The sequence below is a fragment of the Heloderma suspectum genome, chromosome 3, assembly GCF_057233095.1.
Source record: "Heloderma suspectum isolate Gila_16-S chromosome 3, 16-S_ref, whole genome shotgun sequence".
NCBI lineage: Eukaryota > Metazoa > Chordata > Lepidosauria > Squamata > Helodermatidae > Heloderma > Heloderma suspectum.
In genome coordinates, this window is record NC_139460.1 from 37,113,476 (window position 1) to 37,131,244 (window position 17,769).

Sequence of the window (17,769 nt, forward strand, 5' to 3'; positions counted from 1 at the left end):
CCTGCTCTTTACCGTGATAGGCTACGTAAATCTTTACGTAGCCTATCACGTTAAAGAGCAGGAATGCAAATGGCATAGCGGACACCATTTGTGTCCGCAGTCTGGCAAAATGGCCAGGGCAGCCGTATCGCTGGGTCTTCGGAGCCGGCGGCAGGGAGGACCTGCCGGCGAGGACTTCATGCTGGAAGACAAGGTAGGAGATCCGATCCTCCACAGACTTTGGGGGGCCGGATTCAATAGAATCCGGCCTCACTGGGGTCCGTGGAGGATTTATCCAACATCCCTAATAGGAAGTGTTCATGTTGCTTACAACACATCTGAAGTGGGCTGTTTTCTTCCTGTATTAGAAGTGCACTCTGAATTCAGATACAGTTGGGTTATTGTAAAGCAAATGGACTCTCTCTCTGATCAGAGGGGTGCTGTTAGAGTCCATTCTCCACGTATTCCCTCTGAGGCAGTTACAGCACCACAATAGTGTACAAAACATGGATGAAAAAGACCTGCCTTCTAGCTTTCTATCAACACTGGATACAGGCCTAGGGTGGACCTACTCGGGGAATTTACTCCAGTGCTACTGTGGCTCACACGTGATCATGTCATAAGACATTTCCCCCTCTCCGCAGCAATCGTGGATTTTCATCCCACAAAACCTGCATTTTTGCGAAGTCATTTTGGGCCAATCTAAACGGAAATGCTTTGTGAAGCTATTTGGGCAAAATCCGCATTTTCACAGAAGTGAATTAGCTTTTTCCACGGTACATGCGGTACTGTATTCCTCCGCTTTTGAAGTGCATACGGGAACCGAAGTCGCATTAGTTGAGGTGGGGTAGGCAAGTCCCGCCGCAAGTAGAAATGAATGCCAGCAGCTGAGTAGAGACGGGGCAGCCAATGAGCGGAGGCTTGCTCCCTCTGCTTCGCATGTTCAGCGAAATGCAGTGCAGCACTTGCTTATGAGTGGATGTTCATGACAAACCCTGTATACCCCACATACACACATTTATGAGGTGGGCAGGCAAGCCGCTGCTGCCAGAGACTGAGTAGAATGACCAGGAGCGCAAGAGGCACTGAGAGCAGAGAGCAGGAGCTGGTCAGGAGGGAGAGTGAGTAGCACGTTGTCTTTGTTGTATATTAACTGCCCAATCACCAGGCTCCCCCCGCCCCCAACACGGGCTCAATGTAGTGCTTCTGAGCACTACATGAAAACCATCTGGCCTGGCAGCCATCTTTTCTTAGCTGCACAGCTTTGAACCATCAGGCACCCGCTGTTTCTCAGCTGTGCTCCTTCATAGCTGCACAGTTTCAAAACAGCAGGGCCGGCTCCCGGCTCCATTCTCAAGCTGAATGACTATTTAAAGTGAAAGGCAGCAAGCCACCGTTTCTCAGCTGTGCTCCTGCGTAGCTGCACAGTTTCAAAACAGCAGGGCCGGCTCCCCAACCCTCGCTCCCAAGCTCAACTATTTAAAGTGAGAGGCAGCAACGTGGAAGTGAAGGCAATGATTTACTTCCAGGTAGACATGTTTACCCCTCTGTTCTCCCCATGCCCCTGCCCCATGCCACTTTCCCTTCCAACAATCAGCGCCGCTTCCACCAGCCTGCGCCAAAGCCAGCTGAGGTCACACAGACTCCTGAACAGCACTGAAGCTGCTGTGACAGGAAAATCTGACACAAAATGAGTTTGAAAAAAACCTGGATTTAGGGCAAGAAACGCTGGGCCAGCTACGGAGAGCAGTGTGCATCATCTGACACTACTGATTTGGGGATGGAGTAGAACCAGAGTAAAAGCCCCATGTAGATTGGGCCTCTGTGACAGATTTTCCCGTTGTACCGGCTTCGGTGCAGTTTGGGAGTCTGTGTTACCTCAGCTAGCGAAATTGGCTTTGGCGCTGGCTGGAGGGAGCAGCGTTGATAGGCGGAAGGGAAAGTTGCATCATCAGACGGTGGACACGACGAGAGGAGTTGGCTAAACATGTCTAATCAGAAGTAAATCACATTGTCTTCAGTTGCACTTGCTCAGCATGGGAGTGGAGAGTGGGCTGGGGAGTTAGGAACTGCTTTGCCTTTTGTTTTAAATCTTTGCTTATCCAGAAGAGCGGACCGTCGCATAAGGGGTGGGGAGCAGGGGATTGCTTTGCCTGTTGTTTGATGGCATTCCATTATACTCACAGGACTCTGCCCACACAACCCCAAACCAATGCAGTTCCAGGTGCTATTTTCCCTGCAAAAGCAGGGTTCTAAAACATTTTATACCCCACTTTACTGGCTACGTGTGCCATGGAAGGAGCAAATCCTAATTCATAAAAATACCATTTTAAACAGAATTGCCTCAAAAAGCATCTCCATGATGGGGCCCTGGAGGCTCTATGCTGTTCTTCCAGCTTCAGAGATCAAGTTGTGGGAACACTGGCTTTTTTTACTTTACTTTACTGGCTTATTGGAAATGACAGAAAACCTGGTTTGCCAGTTTTTCAAACGCATAGCTTCTGTGAAGACTACTGTATTTTCCATATGTTGATTTCACTTACAGGTAGTTAATCTCTACAAGAATCGAAATGGCTTCCGTTTATAAGGTAATTATATTTGGGACTCAAAGTAGGAACAAAAGGTGACTTGGAGAAAATCCCCTAATCCATGTGGAAAACCACTACTCACAAATGGCTGACAGTCGCCAAAATAAGTTATTTTAAATGGCCTCCACATGAGGCTATTTTATATGCGCTACTGGTTTGTAATCATCTCTTCAAAAAGCCTTGAGCAGACAACTCATCTGGGAATAAGCATAGAGGAATAACACTCACAGGCTCTGCCCCTCAACTCCATCCATTAATCTGATCTTCTGCACAGACCACACAAGCTATATATTCACTGACTTTTTACATGCAATCTCTACCCTGAATTTTTGTTTGCATATGTGTGGGCTCTGTGCAGAAGTGCTATTAGTGCATAAAGCTTGATGGCAGGGAATGGCACCAGAGGATGCAACCACACACACTTATTATCCTCACATTTTGGCCATCAGCATATGCATAAAGAAATATATAAAACCGATCTCCACTATGGTGTTCAGATAACAAGGATGATTAATTACTTTTGGGGTGGGGGGAAAGAAAGGGAGAGAGATACCATTTAAGAAGGATTCACCCCAGATTTGGCACTGGATTTGGAAGGTGAATGTGGGGAAACAGCGGGCAATTAATTTGGATGACTGTTCCTGCTAGCTGAGATATGAAATATCTCACTAAATAAATACTCTTTGAGGAGCCTTTTCTTTGTTTTTTGGATAACTTACTCTGTAAAGCACAATGTACACTGGTAGCACTGTACAAATAAATAATAAGAATTTAAAAAGCAGCACTTGCACAATGAAAAGAACTAGTACAGCCTAGGCCTGAACCAGAAAATCTATCTTACTGCAATATCTGAAAGTATAAGAAACTGCAGAATCAAGGAAGTTTTCAACTTGAGACTGAATTTGGCTTTTCCTTAAATTGGTCTGTACTATGAAGATAAAGCCTACATCTGTGAATATGATGATCTGAGCATATACTCATCATAATTACTAAGATTTTGCCAGCTTGACATTTCCTACTTTAAAACTGTATATGCCCTAGCTTGGGAAATAGCCATCAAAACTAGTCTTTCTTAGTTGGTATGTATATTGCTTGTCTGTTGCCTAGGAACACCTGGCTCTCCCCTTTTTCCATTCTGCCTAGATAATGCCTGCTCATGTGGCTTTATGTGTACTTTAGTACCCTGCAGTGCTTTGGGAGAACTTCCCAATTTGTGGTCAGACTAGACCAGATTGATATTCTTCCTGCAACCATTTATTTGAATTAGTTTGGGAGACAGAAACCTTATCTTAGAATGGGTTCCCTGATTGGCTTTTCATAAGCCCTGCCACTTCATAGTATGCATGACAGACAAGATATTGATTGGTATATGCCAGAAGAAGTAGGGTGGCTACAAGAAGTAAAGTGGTCACCCTTTCCACAATCTTGAGCATTTTCGATTTTAATACAACTAGAGAAATCCAACAAAAATATTGCCATAGCGTCATTCTTCACAACCAACACTACCTTTGCGCATGTTCTGTGGCATAATAAAACAACGGCCAACTTCAGAGCTGCTGCACACACAGTATAGGAAGCTGTCGTAGTCTGACTCAGACCAGTGGTCCATCTAGCTCAGCACTGTCTATGCCAGCATGGCCAATAGTCAGGAATGCTGGGAGTTGAAGTCCAAACAACTGGAGGGCAACAAGTTGGGGAAGGCTGGTCTAGCCTATAAAGCACGGGTGACGAACCTCTTTCAGACCAGGGGCCAAATTCATTTTTGGATAAGCTCTCAGGGGCCACATTCCAGTGGTGCACAGGGCCAAAGACAAAAGACGATAGGGTCAAAATACCAAAAATACCACCATATTTTAGCTTAAAGCTCTTACTGCCTTAAGAGAGGCATTACAACCTTTTTGAATGGGGAAGAAATTGTGTAAAAGCTGGGAAGCTGCTAAACAACTGATGGCTGCAAGGGGGAAGCAGGAACAACCTGGTGATATGGAGAAGGGGGCATGGCCATCTGGGGAACTCTGGACAGCCAGATTGGGACCCCAAGTGGGCCAGATCTGGCCTCTGGGCCTGAGGTTCAACAGCTCTGGTCAGGGGCATTGCTAGGTTCTTAAAAGATCTGTGGCACAGGCCCATAACACAAATTTGCATATATACATATATCATATCATATCATATCATATTATATATCCGAGTTGAAGCACACCTCTAATATGTGTGTGTGTGTGTGTGTGTGTGCATGTGGTGTGCCTGCGTGTGTGTATAGATTACATACATACATACATACATCAGAAGTGTGCACTGACCCTCAGCCCACTTCAACTCAGCCCCCAATTCAGCGTTTTGGAAAACATCCCGTTTTGCTTGGGCCAATTTGTACTTGGACCACTTCAGCACAGCACTGAACTTGAGTCAAGGTTTGGAAAAAGTAGTCTTTATGCTTCCTGTTGACTACCATGGGAAATTAGAAAAAAACTACAACTTTTTTCTCTTCGTCAGAACTAGATGATAATTTCAGGCATAGTAGCCCCCTAGAAGGGGATTACACTTGCCCACTGTCAGAAAAATAGGTGCAGGGTTTATATTTTGATTTTCTTTAAAAGGGAACTGCGAATAACATTGTTATTCCTTGGAAGAATTGGATAAAAATTTCAGGATTCATTGCCCCATCAGAGGAGATCATGTCTGCCAAATTTCAGAATGATAGCCACAAGGGTTTTTGTGCAAGGGTGGCCTTGACATTTTGAGGTCTCCAAAAGAAGATGTACTTATCTCCTTATTTTCCTTGTGGGCTATTGTTCCGAAAATTACAGACAGCCTAGAGTTGTCCCTAAGTGAGAAACCAGCAAAGTTTCAGAAGGATAGGTGCAGCCACTCATGTGGAAAGGGAATTCTCTAATCCAGGGGAGGTAGTGATTTGCTTTCCCTTCCCTTCACCCCTTCCCCAATAGTTTTTGGGTAAATTTGTATGAAAATGCACAGGTCATTAGAAGTGTCTCCAGGCAAGAAACCTGCAAAGTTTCTGAAGGATATACATGCATGCAAATTTAGAATTACTAGAATTTATTTACATTTCACCAATGTTAGCAGCAGGGGAACATGGATGAGAAGGTGCTATTGCACTCATGTCCTGCTTGTGAGTTTCCTGTGGGCATCTGGTTGGCCACTGTGTGAACAGAATGCTGGACTACATGGGCCTTGGTCTGTTGCACCATGGCTCTTCTTATGTTCTTAAATATAGAGTGCCTCTGAGCATATGCAGGATGCTTTTCTTTCACCACTGAGCACTTACATTATCCTCCTACCAATTCTATTCCCCTCCATGCAACCATCCCTCCTCATCCTACCATCCTCCAATTTGTGCCAAGACTTCACCAGGATTCAGCCAATTAGTCTGTTTTCAAAACTAGGGCTAAGTTATGGAGAAATGCTGAGCATGTACTAAGTGCCTTTCCCTCACCACTGATGCTACAGTCCATGCAAAATGAAAAAACACACGAATGACAAAAACATGCATAGGACTGAGCTGAAAGGGAAGTCAATTCATTAGATGGAATTGGGTAGGCCCTGTATTACGCCTGCAGTACCATGCTCACAACTCAGGACTTATTTCTGAGAAAACATGCAGAACATCAGGGTGCAAACCTCGCTGCAAAAGTAACTTGTGCTGGAATCCTATGCACACTTCCCTGAGGGTGAGCCTCATTAAACATAATGGGGCTTCTGAGGAGGCATGCATAGGACTGTAAAAATTAGCAGTATTTATCTCCCCTCCACTTAAAAAACAAACCAAAAACTCCTATTTTTATTAGAGCTTTCTGTTCAGAGGTACATAGGAAGCTGCCGTATACTGAGTCCATCTGGCCTCAGCACAGCTAGCACAGCATTGTTGACACTGACTGGCAGCAGTGGCTCTCCAGAGTTTCAGGCAGGATTCTTTCCTAGCCCTACCTGGAGATGCTGGGGATTGAACTTGGGACCAAGCATGTGCTCTACCACTGAGCCCTTCCTATTGTCAGATAATGGCAAATGACAATAAGAGCCCCAGATTTGTTTCTCTGCAACCATGTGAACCCACTTTTCTCAAAGACTTGAGTGAGAAGGGAAAAAACCAACCCTCTTGTCTGTTTGTATAAAGTCAAATACAGTTCTGAACTTCTCTTGCCCACCCAAGAGAATTCTCTTTAAGAATTCCCCAAGATACGCTCTGGATGGAAAAAGAAGAGAAAGAAAGAACAGGATAGGGGAAGGAAGAAGAATGGTGATTGGGAATGAGTGGGGTTGGGGGTGATGTGGGGTAGTAGAGAGAATTCCCTAAGCCAAGTGGCTCCTTTCAGAGAGATTCAGAAGAATTTAGGAGGCTGTGGAGGGTTTGTAAGAATTGCACGTACTTAAATTAACTTTACGAGTTGAGGTGGCTGAGGGCTTTTTCTAGCTTTTAAAAAAACTCTAGAACCTATTTAAAAGCCCCAGCAGTTCCTCGATCATGATGCCACATAGTCCTAACCCTCCTTTTGGAATAATTTGAGTCCTATAGCTATTTAGGAGAAATTACAGTGGAGGGGGAGGAAGAAGTTTGTGGAGGCTGATTGGATCCTTTGCTGTACTGAAGCTGCTAAACTTCTATAGAAGCCAAAGGTTGGGGCAGTAAAAACAGATGCTGTGTGAAATCCCAGTATTTCAGATGGAGTTCTTCCTTCCCTTCCTTCTCCCTCTTCAAAATTTCATTGCAAGCAAGCTCCCAACAGTGGGCATGTAAGAGCAGAGAAGTAGAGGGGGAGAGGGTTTTTGCACCTCAAAAACAAAACAAAACACCCTACACCAGAGATTAGGGATAGTGACCTCCCAATGGTCACCTTAAACGCCTTCTGATTAGGATCTCTAATCCTCTGTGTGGCTTGACAGTTTATACTTTTTGTTTTAGTCTTTGAGAAAAGGAAATTTTACACATGGCTAACACTAAAGCTACTGGACCTAACTGTCTGAAGTTTGGCAGGTTTGGTCAGCTCCATAGGGGCTGCCAGGTCCCCGAATTCCATGAACTTATGTGGAAAAACAAAAACATTATAGCTCTTTATTTTGACAGATTTTCTTGAAAAAAGCAAATTGCACCTGTCGCTAGCAAAAAAGCCACTGGACCTAACTGCCTGAAATTGGGCAGGTTCAATAAGCTCCATGGGGATTACCAGGTCTCCAAATGTCATGTATTTATCATACAAACTAAAAAAGTTATGGCCATTTCCGTTTTCCAATGCAAGTCAATGGGAAAATGTAAAAAAAATGGCAATTAGGACAGCTCAAAAGATCTGGGGCACAGCTCAAAAAAGATCCCAGGCCTGTGCCCAGGTGGGCCTCCTTCAATTACGCCCCTGGCTCTGGTCTATACTGACTGGCAGTGGAGCTCTAGGGCTTTGGATGGGAGTCCTTCTGAGCCCGATCTGGAGATAAGAAGATTGAACCTGGTATCTTCTGAATGCAAAGCACATGCTCTACTACTGAGCTATGGCCCTTTGTCAAGAACATTCTTCATCTCCTATATGGCGATTACTTCCATGTAACAAAACCACGAGTAACCTACATGCACACACACCATCAGGAAACAGTACAGTGAGTGGAGGTCCCTTCCACTTGATACAGCAGGGGTGGGCAACTGTGGGAGGTCTAGGGGCCATTTTTGCTCCCTGGACTCCCCTTCCCCCATGTGTTTTTTTTTTTAATTGGTAATTTGCTGTCAACATTCAGTGGCTTAGCGCTACGGATCATTAAAAGGGTGAAATTTAGCTTGCTTGTAAACAAGCTAAATTTGACCCTTTTAGTACTCCATAGCGCTGAAAGTGCCATTTTTGCTCCCGCTGTTTCAGCTGTGTGATGGGGGCTGCATGCGGTTTGCAGGCTGTGTGTTGCCCACCCCTGTTATGCAGTATAGGAGTAAACAGTGGAAGAACAGATTCTGCTCTGCCCTGCTCCTGCATTGTTCCTCCCTCAGGATGATGTGTCATAATGCCAGGAAGCAGATCTGATCTGCACAGTGGTACAGCTGGGCATGTGGCTGCCCTATGCAACTTGCCACAGCTCTCACTTCTCCCCCACAGCACCGAGCATAATTGGGCTTCTGCCTGAGGGTGGGACCTGCCCCTTGCGATCTTGATGCCTTCATATTTGCTCTTGGGTATAGTTCCCCTGTCCACCTTTTGTAATATATGACCACATGCACAACAGATTATTTTGTCTCAGTCTGACACTAGTTCTTTCAGTGCAGACTGAGGTGTGCACTGCATTTGTCTAAACAGAAACACAGCTCAGCTGCATAAACATTGTACAATAGATACAGCAAGCAATGAAACTTTATGGAGGCAAATAATATATCCAGGTACCTTGATTAATTCAACATTGATATCTGGTGCTGTAACTCTGCATGGGATGATGAGTTCTTGTCCATAATTCATGCGTAACATTTCCGGTATATTTCGGTGCAGCTTTACAAATGGGCTGTGTGTATCTGCAAAAGGAGAATAAAAAGAAAATGAAGCCTCAGTAAATGATTACAGAAAGTGCTACGCAAATACAACCAGGGCCATGATCCAACAGAGCAGCCTTTCCTAATCTGGCACCTTCCAGATGTGGTGGATTGTAACTCCCATAATTCCCAGCTGGTATGACCACTGGCCATGCTGGCTGGGAATTATGGGCATTGCAGCCCAACACTTCTGGAAGGCACCAGGGGAAGTCTGCAATAGAGAGTTACATGCACTTAAACCTACTGAATTGTGGTCTGTGTCTTTATATCAATATGGGACATCTTTCTACCAGATATGTTTGTCAGCCAGAAACGACAGGCTTGCTTGAGGAATTTAGATCAGTGAGTGAAACTATGTGGCTAGAGCTATGCATTGACCTGAACAATCCATATATTCAACAGGGACAAATAATGGTTGCCTAACCTCCACCAAAAAAGGCCACAATAATTTAGTTTGCCCATTTTCTCTCCAATGTTTTAGCATCTATGTTGATAAACATTCCACAGCAGCAACTAAGCCAATGGTTAGGGAGGATTAATGTCAACATACTGAAGCCAGAGCTCTTACAGTCAAAAGCTGGAGAGGTTTTTTACATCTGCGCTGTGTATTTACCTCAGCTTTGTTTCTTTTGTTGAATTGATCTTATCTGGGAGGTCAGGTAAACCAGCAAACCCACTATTTTTTTCCCCTAGAAATCTCAGTGTTCCTTGCTTTAATCTGATAATTTATTCATCTCTCTGCCACCATAAAAAAAATCTTAAGCTGCAACCCTGCACACACTTACTTGAAAGGAAGACCTATTGAAATCAGTAGGGTTTATTTATAAGTAAGCATATGTAGGACCAAGCTGCAAAAGATTGCCCAAAGCTGTCTTTGGCAAATATGTTTAGTATCATAGTATCAGTTAAAATGGTTTCACTAAATCCAGAGAAAATCAGGCAGCAGTTGCCATCTAAATACACTTTATTCAAGAGGAAATGGAATCTGGCATGAAAGAGCCAATTTCCCCACAGCCATGATCATATCTGTTTCTTTTCAGAAATAAACCCACACATTTATTTCATTCTCTGTCAGAAATACCTGTTGTTTTCTAAGATCCTGATAGGCTTTATAGTCCAAGAGACAATGGACAGAGTCTTCTGTATCATAAAACAGGGGTGGGCAAAATGTGTCACTCCAGATATTTTGGCCTATAGCCCCCCTCATCCCTAGCCATCTGAGCCAATGGTGAGGTATTATGGGAGTTGTAGGTCAAAACATTTGGAGGACCACAGGTTGTCAAATGGCACTGCCCGTCCCCCTCACTGAGTCAAAGTTTATAATACTCAAAGCTGTCCAAGTTATTTTGGCACCCAAAGAAGAAAATCCTACAAGGATTTATAACAATAAATAATTAAATCTGCTGCCCTTTCATGACACCAAAAATTAGCTGTCAAAGACAGCTACCTCACTTTGCCTAATGGTAGGGCTGGCCCTGCATGGCAGTATACTATAGTGTAGCCATAGTGACCCATGGATTGGTAACCTGACATCTCAACTACAGTAATATGCTCTATGTGAGGATGTCCTTATGTGTGGTCACAAGGGTACCGCTAGTGCAGTGGCAAGGTTGATGTGCCTAGCCAATGCCATGTAATACTGTTGTTGAAAGAACTGCCCTGGCTGCCAATTTGATATCAGGTGAGGTTTCAGTTTTTGTTCTTAAGCTGTAAGGCCGTAAACAATTTGGGATTGGGAAACCTGAGAGAACACCTTCTCTCATATAGATCTGCCTGGCTGCTGTGATCATCACCAGAGGCCTTCCTGGTTATGCCATGTCCTACAAATGTCCAACTGGTGACACAGCCAGGAAGGGGGCTTTCCTGTGGTGGCACCTACTCTTTGGAATACCCTCTTCCCAGAAATAAAATACATGCCACTCTGTTGCACTTTAGGCACAAGTTGAAAACTTTTTTTATTCAACTTGGCACATACTGATTAATTATCCCTGTTATAATTTTTAGTTTATGGCCTACTGGTTTGTTATATAGTTGTTTCAGCTGTAATCTATATTTATATTGTAGATTTATTGTTGCTCACTGCTGGGATATGTTGTACATGACAGAGGAGGTATAGAAATATTTCAAAATAAATAAATAAATAAATAAATAAATAAATTTTATGTTAATCTGAGTCCCATTTATTCAAATATCCAAACTTGATTTATCGCCTGAATGCTGTCTAAGCTGTGTTTGAAATTTGGCGTACTGTGATTGCATCCCTTTTTTCATTAGGGTTTATTAACGAGAAAATATTGGTTATTGGGCAGATTAAAAATATAATAAATAAATAAATAAATAAATAAAGTTTTCCAATGGAGTTTTCCAAGCACAATACTTCCATCACAAAGTTTGCATAGTGAATTCGTACAATCTGAATAAGGTAATTTGGCATCATTCTATTTTTAAACACTGAGCATTTTGCTTACATGCTGTAAAATAGTCAGTTCTACCACACAGTGGGTTATATCCAACATTACACTAGCAGAAAACATACAAGCGTTGGCACAACCGTAAGCACTAGCAGAACAACTAGCAAAACTGATGTAAGCAACATCCAGCTTAATGAAACTGTAATGGGCTGTGCAACGCCTTGTGAAATGCCTTGTGGAATGAGTTGCAGAACAGTTTGTGCAACTCCTTACACAATGGATTGTGGAACAGCTTGCACAATAGCTTGAGCAAGTAGAATAGAAGTACTGGTTTTGGCACTTGCACAAGGATGAAAATGGGGTTTTCGCAACTGGTAGAAGCTTTACACTAGTGGAATGACACTATTGGATACAACCCGCTGTACACAATCCATAAATAACTTGAGCCAGCATACTTTTGGGCTGCGATCCTATACCTTTACTTTCCTGGGAGTAAACCCTATTGAACTCAATGGGACTTACTTTTGAATGGACATGCACATTTGTTAGGCAACTGGGCAAAGTTACATGGAGAACAACCCGCTCAGTTTAAGTGATTTGTGGAACAGTATGCCCCACTAAATTCAACAGGACTACTTTGACAAAAGTCACAATCTCTTGGTTACATGCATGTATCTTCATGAGCAGGGGCAAAAGTTTTTATTATGAAGGGAAACACTTTGATGGCTTATTTGTGGTGTCAGCCTGAATTTGTCCAGGACAAGCAAGAACAGTGGTTTTGCACAAAGAGTTCAAGGGGGTCACATCTGATAAAATGAAACTACCCTTCAAAGAAACACATTTGAACTGGAAAAGAATGCACATTGGTTGGAAAAGACTAATTGGTGTATAGCTATTGTGATTGCCAAGGATATATATATATATTTAAAAAGTTTGCCTAAGTAACAAAATAACCCAACAACATTTCCTTTGCAATATGATCCAAGGAAAGACCGAACGTTATCCTGCTTGTACTATTGTAACAGAAACACTTTTGTTTTGTTTTTGTTTTTTGCAGGGGTTACAGTTAAAAAACAGGGTCACCCGCTCTTTGTATCTCCAATGAAATGGTTACTTGCTACTACTCCCTTAAGACTCATTCATCCTTGTCACAAAATTAAAAGCTATTTTCCAAAACCAGCAAACTTTGCAGAGCAGCTTCCTGTATGCATAACCTGCAGGCCGTTATAAGTATGAGGAAGAGCTGCCCTAAGGATTGACGGCAGTGTCTGCAGACACAGTGTCACCACTGGCTGATGCCAATAATGTACTAGCAGGGGTCATCATGAACCTTGAAGCCCTTTTAAAAAGAGGGACAGGAAACTGGTACAATATGTGAAGAACATTCTCACTTTAACGAATACATTCATGCCTCCAGGCATGCTCTGAGGTGACAGTCATGGGCTACTGAATGGCATTGTCTCACTCCAACAATACCAATAATTGTATACATTTCCTTCCCTTTATGAATCAAAATTACACATTTAAACACATAGAGTTTAAGACAGTTTTCAGACAGACAGTTCCATGTTAAAGTCTCTGCAGCCTCTCTCTCCCACCCCCCTTTGCTTTTTATTACAAATGAATAACCTTCTCCCTACCATTCATGGGCTCCTTACCTAACTCATTTCCCAGGTACATTAGCATATAGTATTTAATACTGTAGGGAGATAGGGAAAGGAGCAAGACATAAGGCAGGAAACTCAACTGGGAAAAACAGGAAATTAAAGGAAATGGGGGAAATGGAGAGAGTTTTGGTGGATGTGTAGAACCCATTGCCTTCTATAACGAAGTAGTTATTTGACTTTCAAGCTCTAGGCACTTGATCATCATAGCTCTTATTAAAAGCTTCTGGGTATGTCAGCCTATGTAGCACTCTTATTCCTCCCATGTCATTTTATTTTATTTTGAAACAAAGTTTTTTTTAAAAATTAAGGCAACAAAAGAAGAACATACATGATAATATAATTCCTGATAGATAGAAAGGTCCAGGTTTGGAGCTGTCTGCCTATCCTATGCCCTGCCAGCAAGAGGCAGGCAGGGCAAGAGGAGGCCAAGGCAATTTTGCCTCTGTTCCCGTTAAAATACAAAAAGCAGCTAGATGGGCTCTGAGTTGTCTAGCTGGCTTACCTTTCAGTGGGTGGGGAGGGGACTGGAGAGGCCATAGGTTACTGTGCCACCTAGTCTCTCCCCTTCCTTCCCCTCTGATCCCACAAGAATGCCCCCATTCTCCCTCTCAGACTTCTCTTTATGAGGTTGCAGTTGCAGATTGGATCTCCTCCTCCACGTGTCCGGGGTCTCTATGAGGAGACCCATGATGAGAACTCCTCATTCGTGCTTGTAGCTCTGTCTACAGGCATAGAGGAGATCAGCGGCTTCCTATGGCGCCCCAGACACTATCTAGGGGCCATAGGATTGCTCTCTAAAGAATCAAAATACATTCAAAGAATCAAAAGAAATTCACTAATTATAATTCGTAGTCTCTCACTGATATGCTTGTGAAACATCTACAGTAAAACACCTTCTATCTAATGAAAGAATAAAAATACAAGTTATATAGTATATATAAGGAATGTGTGCAAGGAGCGTGTTTTATTTTGTGTGTACAAGTGTATTAGTAAAAACAAACAAACAAATAGGTAACTGTACTTGGGTGGAAAGTGATCAAAAGTTTGAAGGGCTTCAACGCAGGAAATAAATGGAGACCATGGTGCCATAGTATCTCCCTTAAAATTAGGATTCCTTGCTCGCGCACTTGCTGAGCAAGTTTATAAATAGCCATAAGCCCTCTTCAGGCATTTCCTTAGCATGTTGAAAGAAAGTATAAGGAGAAGAGCACTCCAGCCCTGCACTCCTCTGGTATCCCATTAAGAACCCTGAAAAATCAGTGGATCCTCACCATCTTGTTCACCTCAGTGTAAGCGTGTGAGCCCCTGATTTGGACCAGAGCCACCATGTGCAGGTAGGGGAAGTTTAAACAATCATGTGAAAAGCAAATCTATTATCTCTATAATTGGCAAAGATTTCACCTGTGGCGACAGAAACTTTTCAGTTACTCTAGAGACAATACACTTGCAGCATTTGAAAACTGTGAAGAGTTTATTAAACGTGGTGTTTTATATATATGTCAGTGCTAGCACAAATTATGTTGCACTAGCATAAACCGACGCTCACGCAACATAACTAGCACGATGTGAAAAGGAGGCCATGGTTTCTGCTAATCATTGATTTCTGCTAATTCAAACCATGGTTGGTGTTTCCAAACAATCAGGGAAACCATGGTTTTGAGTTGCTTGTCTACTTTAAGTCTAAAAAAGTTCTGTCTGCTCAGCCCTCCTATCACTAGATACAGTCAATGGCCTCTCAGCTCAGAACAATGGTCTGTGGTTTGCTCACAGAGATACCACACCAAACATACCCGGACACTATGATCAACATCTGGGGCCTTCCTCCAAGTGCCGAGTTCAAGGGAGGCTTGGAAGGTGGCAACAAGGGAGAGGGCCTTCTTAGTGGTGGTCCCTCAGCTATGGAATGAGCTCCCCACTCAGGCCCACCTGGCACCAACACTGTCATCTTTTCGGTGCTAGGTAAAGACCACTCTACTCCCAGGCATTTAATGGCATATGATGGCGTATCTACATCTGCTGTTTTGAACAGGTCTATTAGGGAAATTATTGTTTATATTTTTAAAATTGTTTTTAGCTGTTCATATTGGCTTAATTTCTGTGTGTTAAAAAAATTTTAGACTGTTTTTATCATGCATTTTTTTGTAATGTTGATGTGTTTTTTATGAATTGTTGTAAACCACCCAGAGAGCTCTGGCTATGGGGAAGTATAGAAATGACAACAACAACAACAACAACAACAACAATCACAGACCACGCTTTGCAAACCACTTCAGACCATGCCCGCTGATAGCAAACCACCAAACTCCCTTAGCTATGGTTTGGGAGTGTGGTTTGAATGGAGCCAGAAGCTGATTTTCTTTAAATGGGAAGCTAGGATCATATGATGATCACAGAATGTCAGAATTATGACTTCGAAGGGGCTCTTTTTCTCTTCTAAGCCAGTAATTTGCACACTGGCTTTATCCATAAGAGACTGGCAAGATACTTGCCCTACCCCTGGATTGCTCAACCCTTGCTCCTCTTGGCTTACTATATCAAGCAAGAACAGGTTGTGGTGTCCAATATATACAAAACATCAATTTTTGTTGAATCAGCCTCCATTTTAAATCTACGAAAATAGTACATATGGAAGCTAAGGAAAATTTCTGTTGATTAGACTGTATATAGAGCATTCCAATTCCCAATTCCATTCCTCTCTAACATTCTGAACATCCACTTTATTACATTCCAAAAGACATTTATAAACAGCTATTGTTTATAACAATAAAGAACCAATTAATTTCTGCAAGAATATATGAGGCTTGAAGCACTCATCACTGATGACCCATAGTAAGGTTGGAAGGGGTCTTATAGGCACCTTCCAACCCTACTATTCTATGATATATAGACACCAAAAGGTTCTGTAAAGGAATATATTGCCACCCAGCACTAGATGTCAAGGCATAGCAAAGCTGCAAAACTGAAAATGTAAAAACTCATAATCTGATCCTATTAACCTATTAACGTATAAATTCCACTATCCAACGAGTCTGTCCAGTGTATATTGGTCACATTTTTATTAAACCTTTCTTTTTTTAACAGATTGTCCTTTTTAGTGAATTGAAAGGTTTTCTGTTCTTTTTCTCTTTAGTTCGTACTCTGGAGATCAATCTAATTACAGGAAGTGCAGAGTGTTTAAAAGCCAAGGAGAGGTGACTTCCTCTATCGCCAAGATCCTGATTCTGTATTTGTAAATATTTGTTCTCATGTAGCGTGCTAGAACATGGGAAAGAGCTACTGCTAACCGAACACAACATCCCACCAAAGGAAACAATCCAAGGGTAGTCACAGTCTTAATTTAAAACAGATTATTTCCCAGGAAAAAGTAATTTAGGATGATTAAAAAACAAAAACCTTCTATTCTCCCAATTTTTGCTCCATTGTTGGTTTTTCTCTGAGCCCTTTCCTATTATCTTTTTTTCCTAGGGCAGCTACTATGGCATGTTTTAGCTGCATTGCCATGGTCTGGTCTGGTCACATGACTGCTGATGCCACAAACTGAACTCAACATGGATTGGTTTGATCATATACTCAAATGGAATAAAGGGAAGAACCATTTTCATTTTGTGAAAATACATCTCAGGTTCAGGGTACAAGAAGAAAAAGGCTTCTTATGCCCTTTTATAGTGCCATTAAACTTTAATGATGAAAGGTTATTCTACCACTGACACAGGGTGACCATGTGTTCTATTTTACAGAGGACAGTTCTTTATTTGACGGCATCCACTATTTGAAGGACTGTTCACTTCAAGTCTGGTTTAAAAGGTGAAGAACCACCAGAAGGGAGAATAAGCAAGGGTGTAATCCTATGCATGTTTAGACAGGGAAAAGGCCTACAACTCCCAGCTTGCCCCAGCCAGCCATGTTGGCTGGGGCAAGCTGAGAGTTGTAGGCCTTTTTGTCTAACATGCATAGGATTGTGCCCTAAGTTGCCCATCACCTGGTAGCACCTGGACAGCAGACTGAGCAACAGTCACCTGGTCACAATCATTCCCACGATGGTGAGATGTATTACATTTCTATTTAAATTATAGTCATTATTTCTAAATTTGTATCTATACATAAAAAAGAGCATATGCAAATTTTATACAAGTTTGTGTCCTGTTTTTTAGTGATGCGGAAGTGGCCGCGTATCCTCTTTTTTGGTGGTGCGGAAGTGGCAATCCTAACTGACAAAATGTATCTATAGAGATACTGAGAATATCAAAACATTGTGCCAGTCCATATTAAGAAAGTGTCAGATCTAAAATGGCAGATTTGGGATTGCATATGTAGTGTTCTTGTTAAACAACCTTAAACTGCCAGGGATGAAGGTAGCAATTAATAGGTTTACTTCTTGCCTGCAGGGACAATTAAACCTTAATACTTCTCTAATGTCCTGGTGCTTCTTTCATTCATCTGACCTCACTAGACACATTTCCATCTGATGTAAACTTTCCACCATGGATTCCCAAAATGCAGGCCGAGGCAAAAGGCTACATTTGTGGCCTACGCTTAGTACAGATTCAGCGTCTAAAAAGCCCTCTTTGCACTCAGGTAATGACATGCCTAGGATACAACTCTTCTAATCCCTC

General features: G+C 42.4%; 1 protein-coding gene across 1 annotated transcript in view; it reads right to left on the reverse strand.

Moving 5' to 3' along the window:
* The window catches only part of FLT1 (fms related receptor tyrosine kinase 1), a 202,649-nt gene that overhangs the window by 157,858 nt on the left and 27,022 nt on the right, over positions 1 to 17,769 (reverse strand). Inside the window, exon 4 of the mRNA XM_084842930.1 lies at positions 8,936 to 9,060. Within this exon, the coding sequence (XP_084699056.1) occupies positions 8,936 to 9,060 (125 nt within the window). The remainder of the gene's footprint in view (positions 1 to 8,935; positions 9,061 to 17,769) is intronic.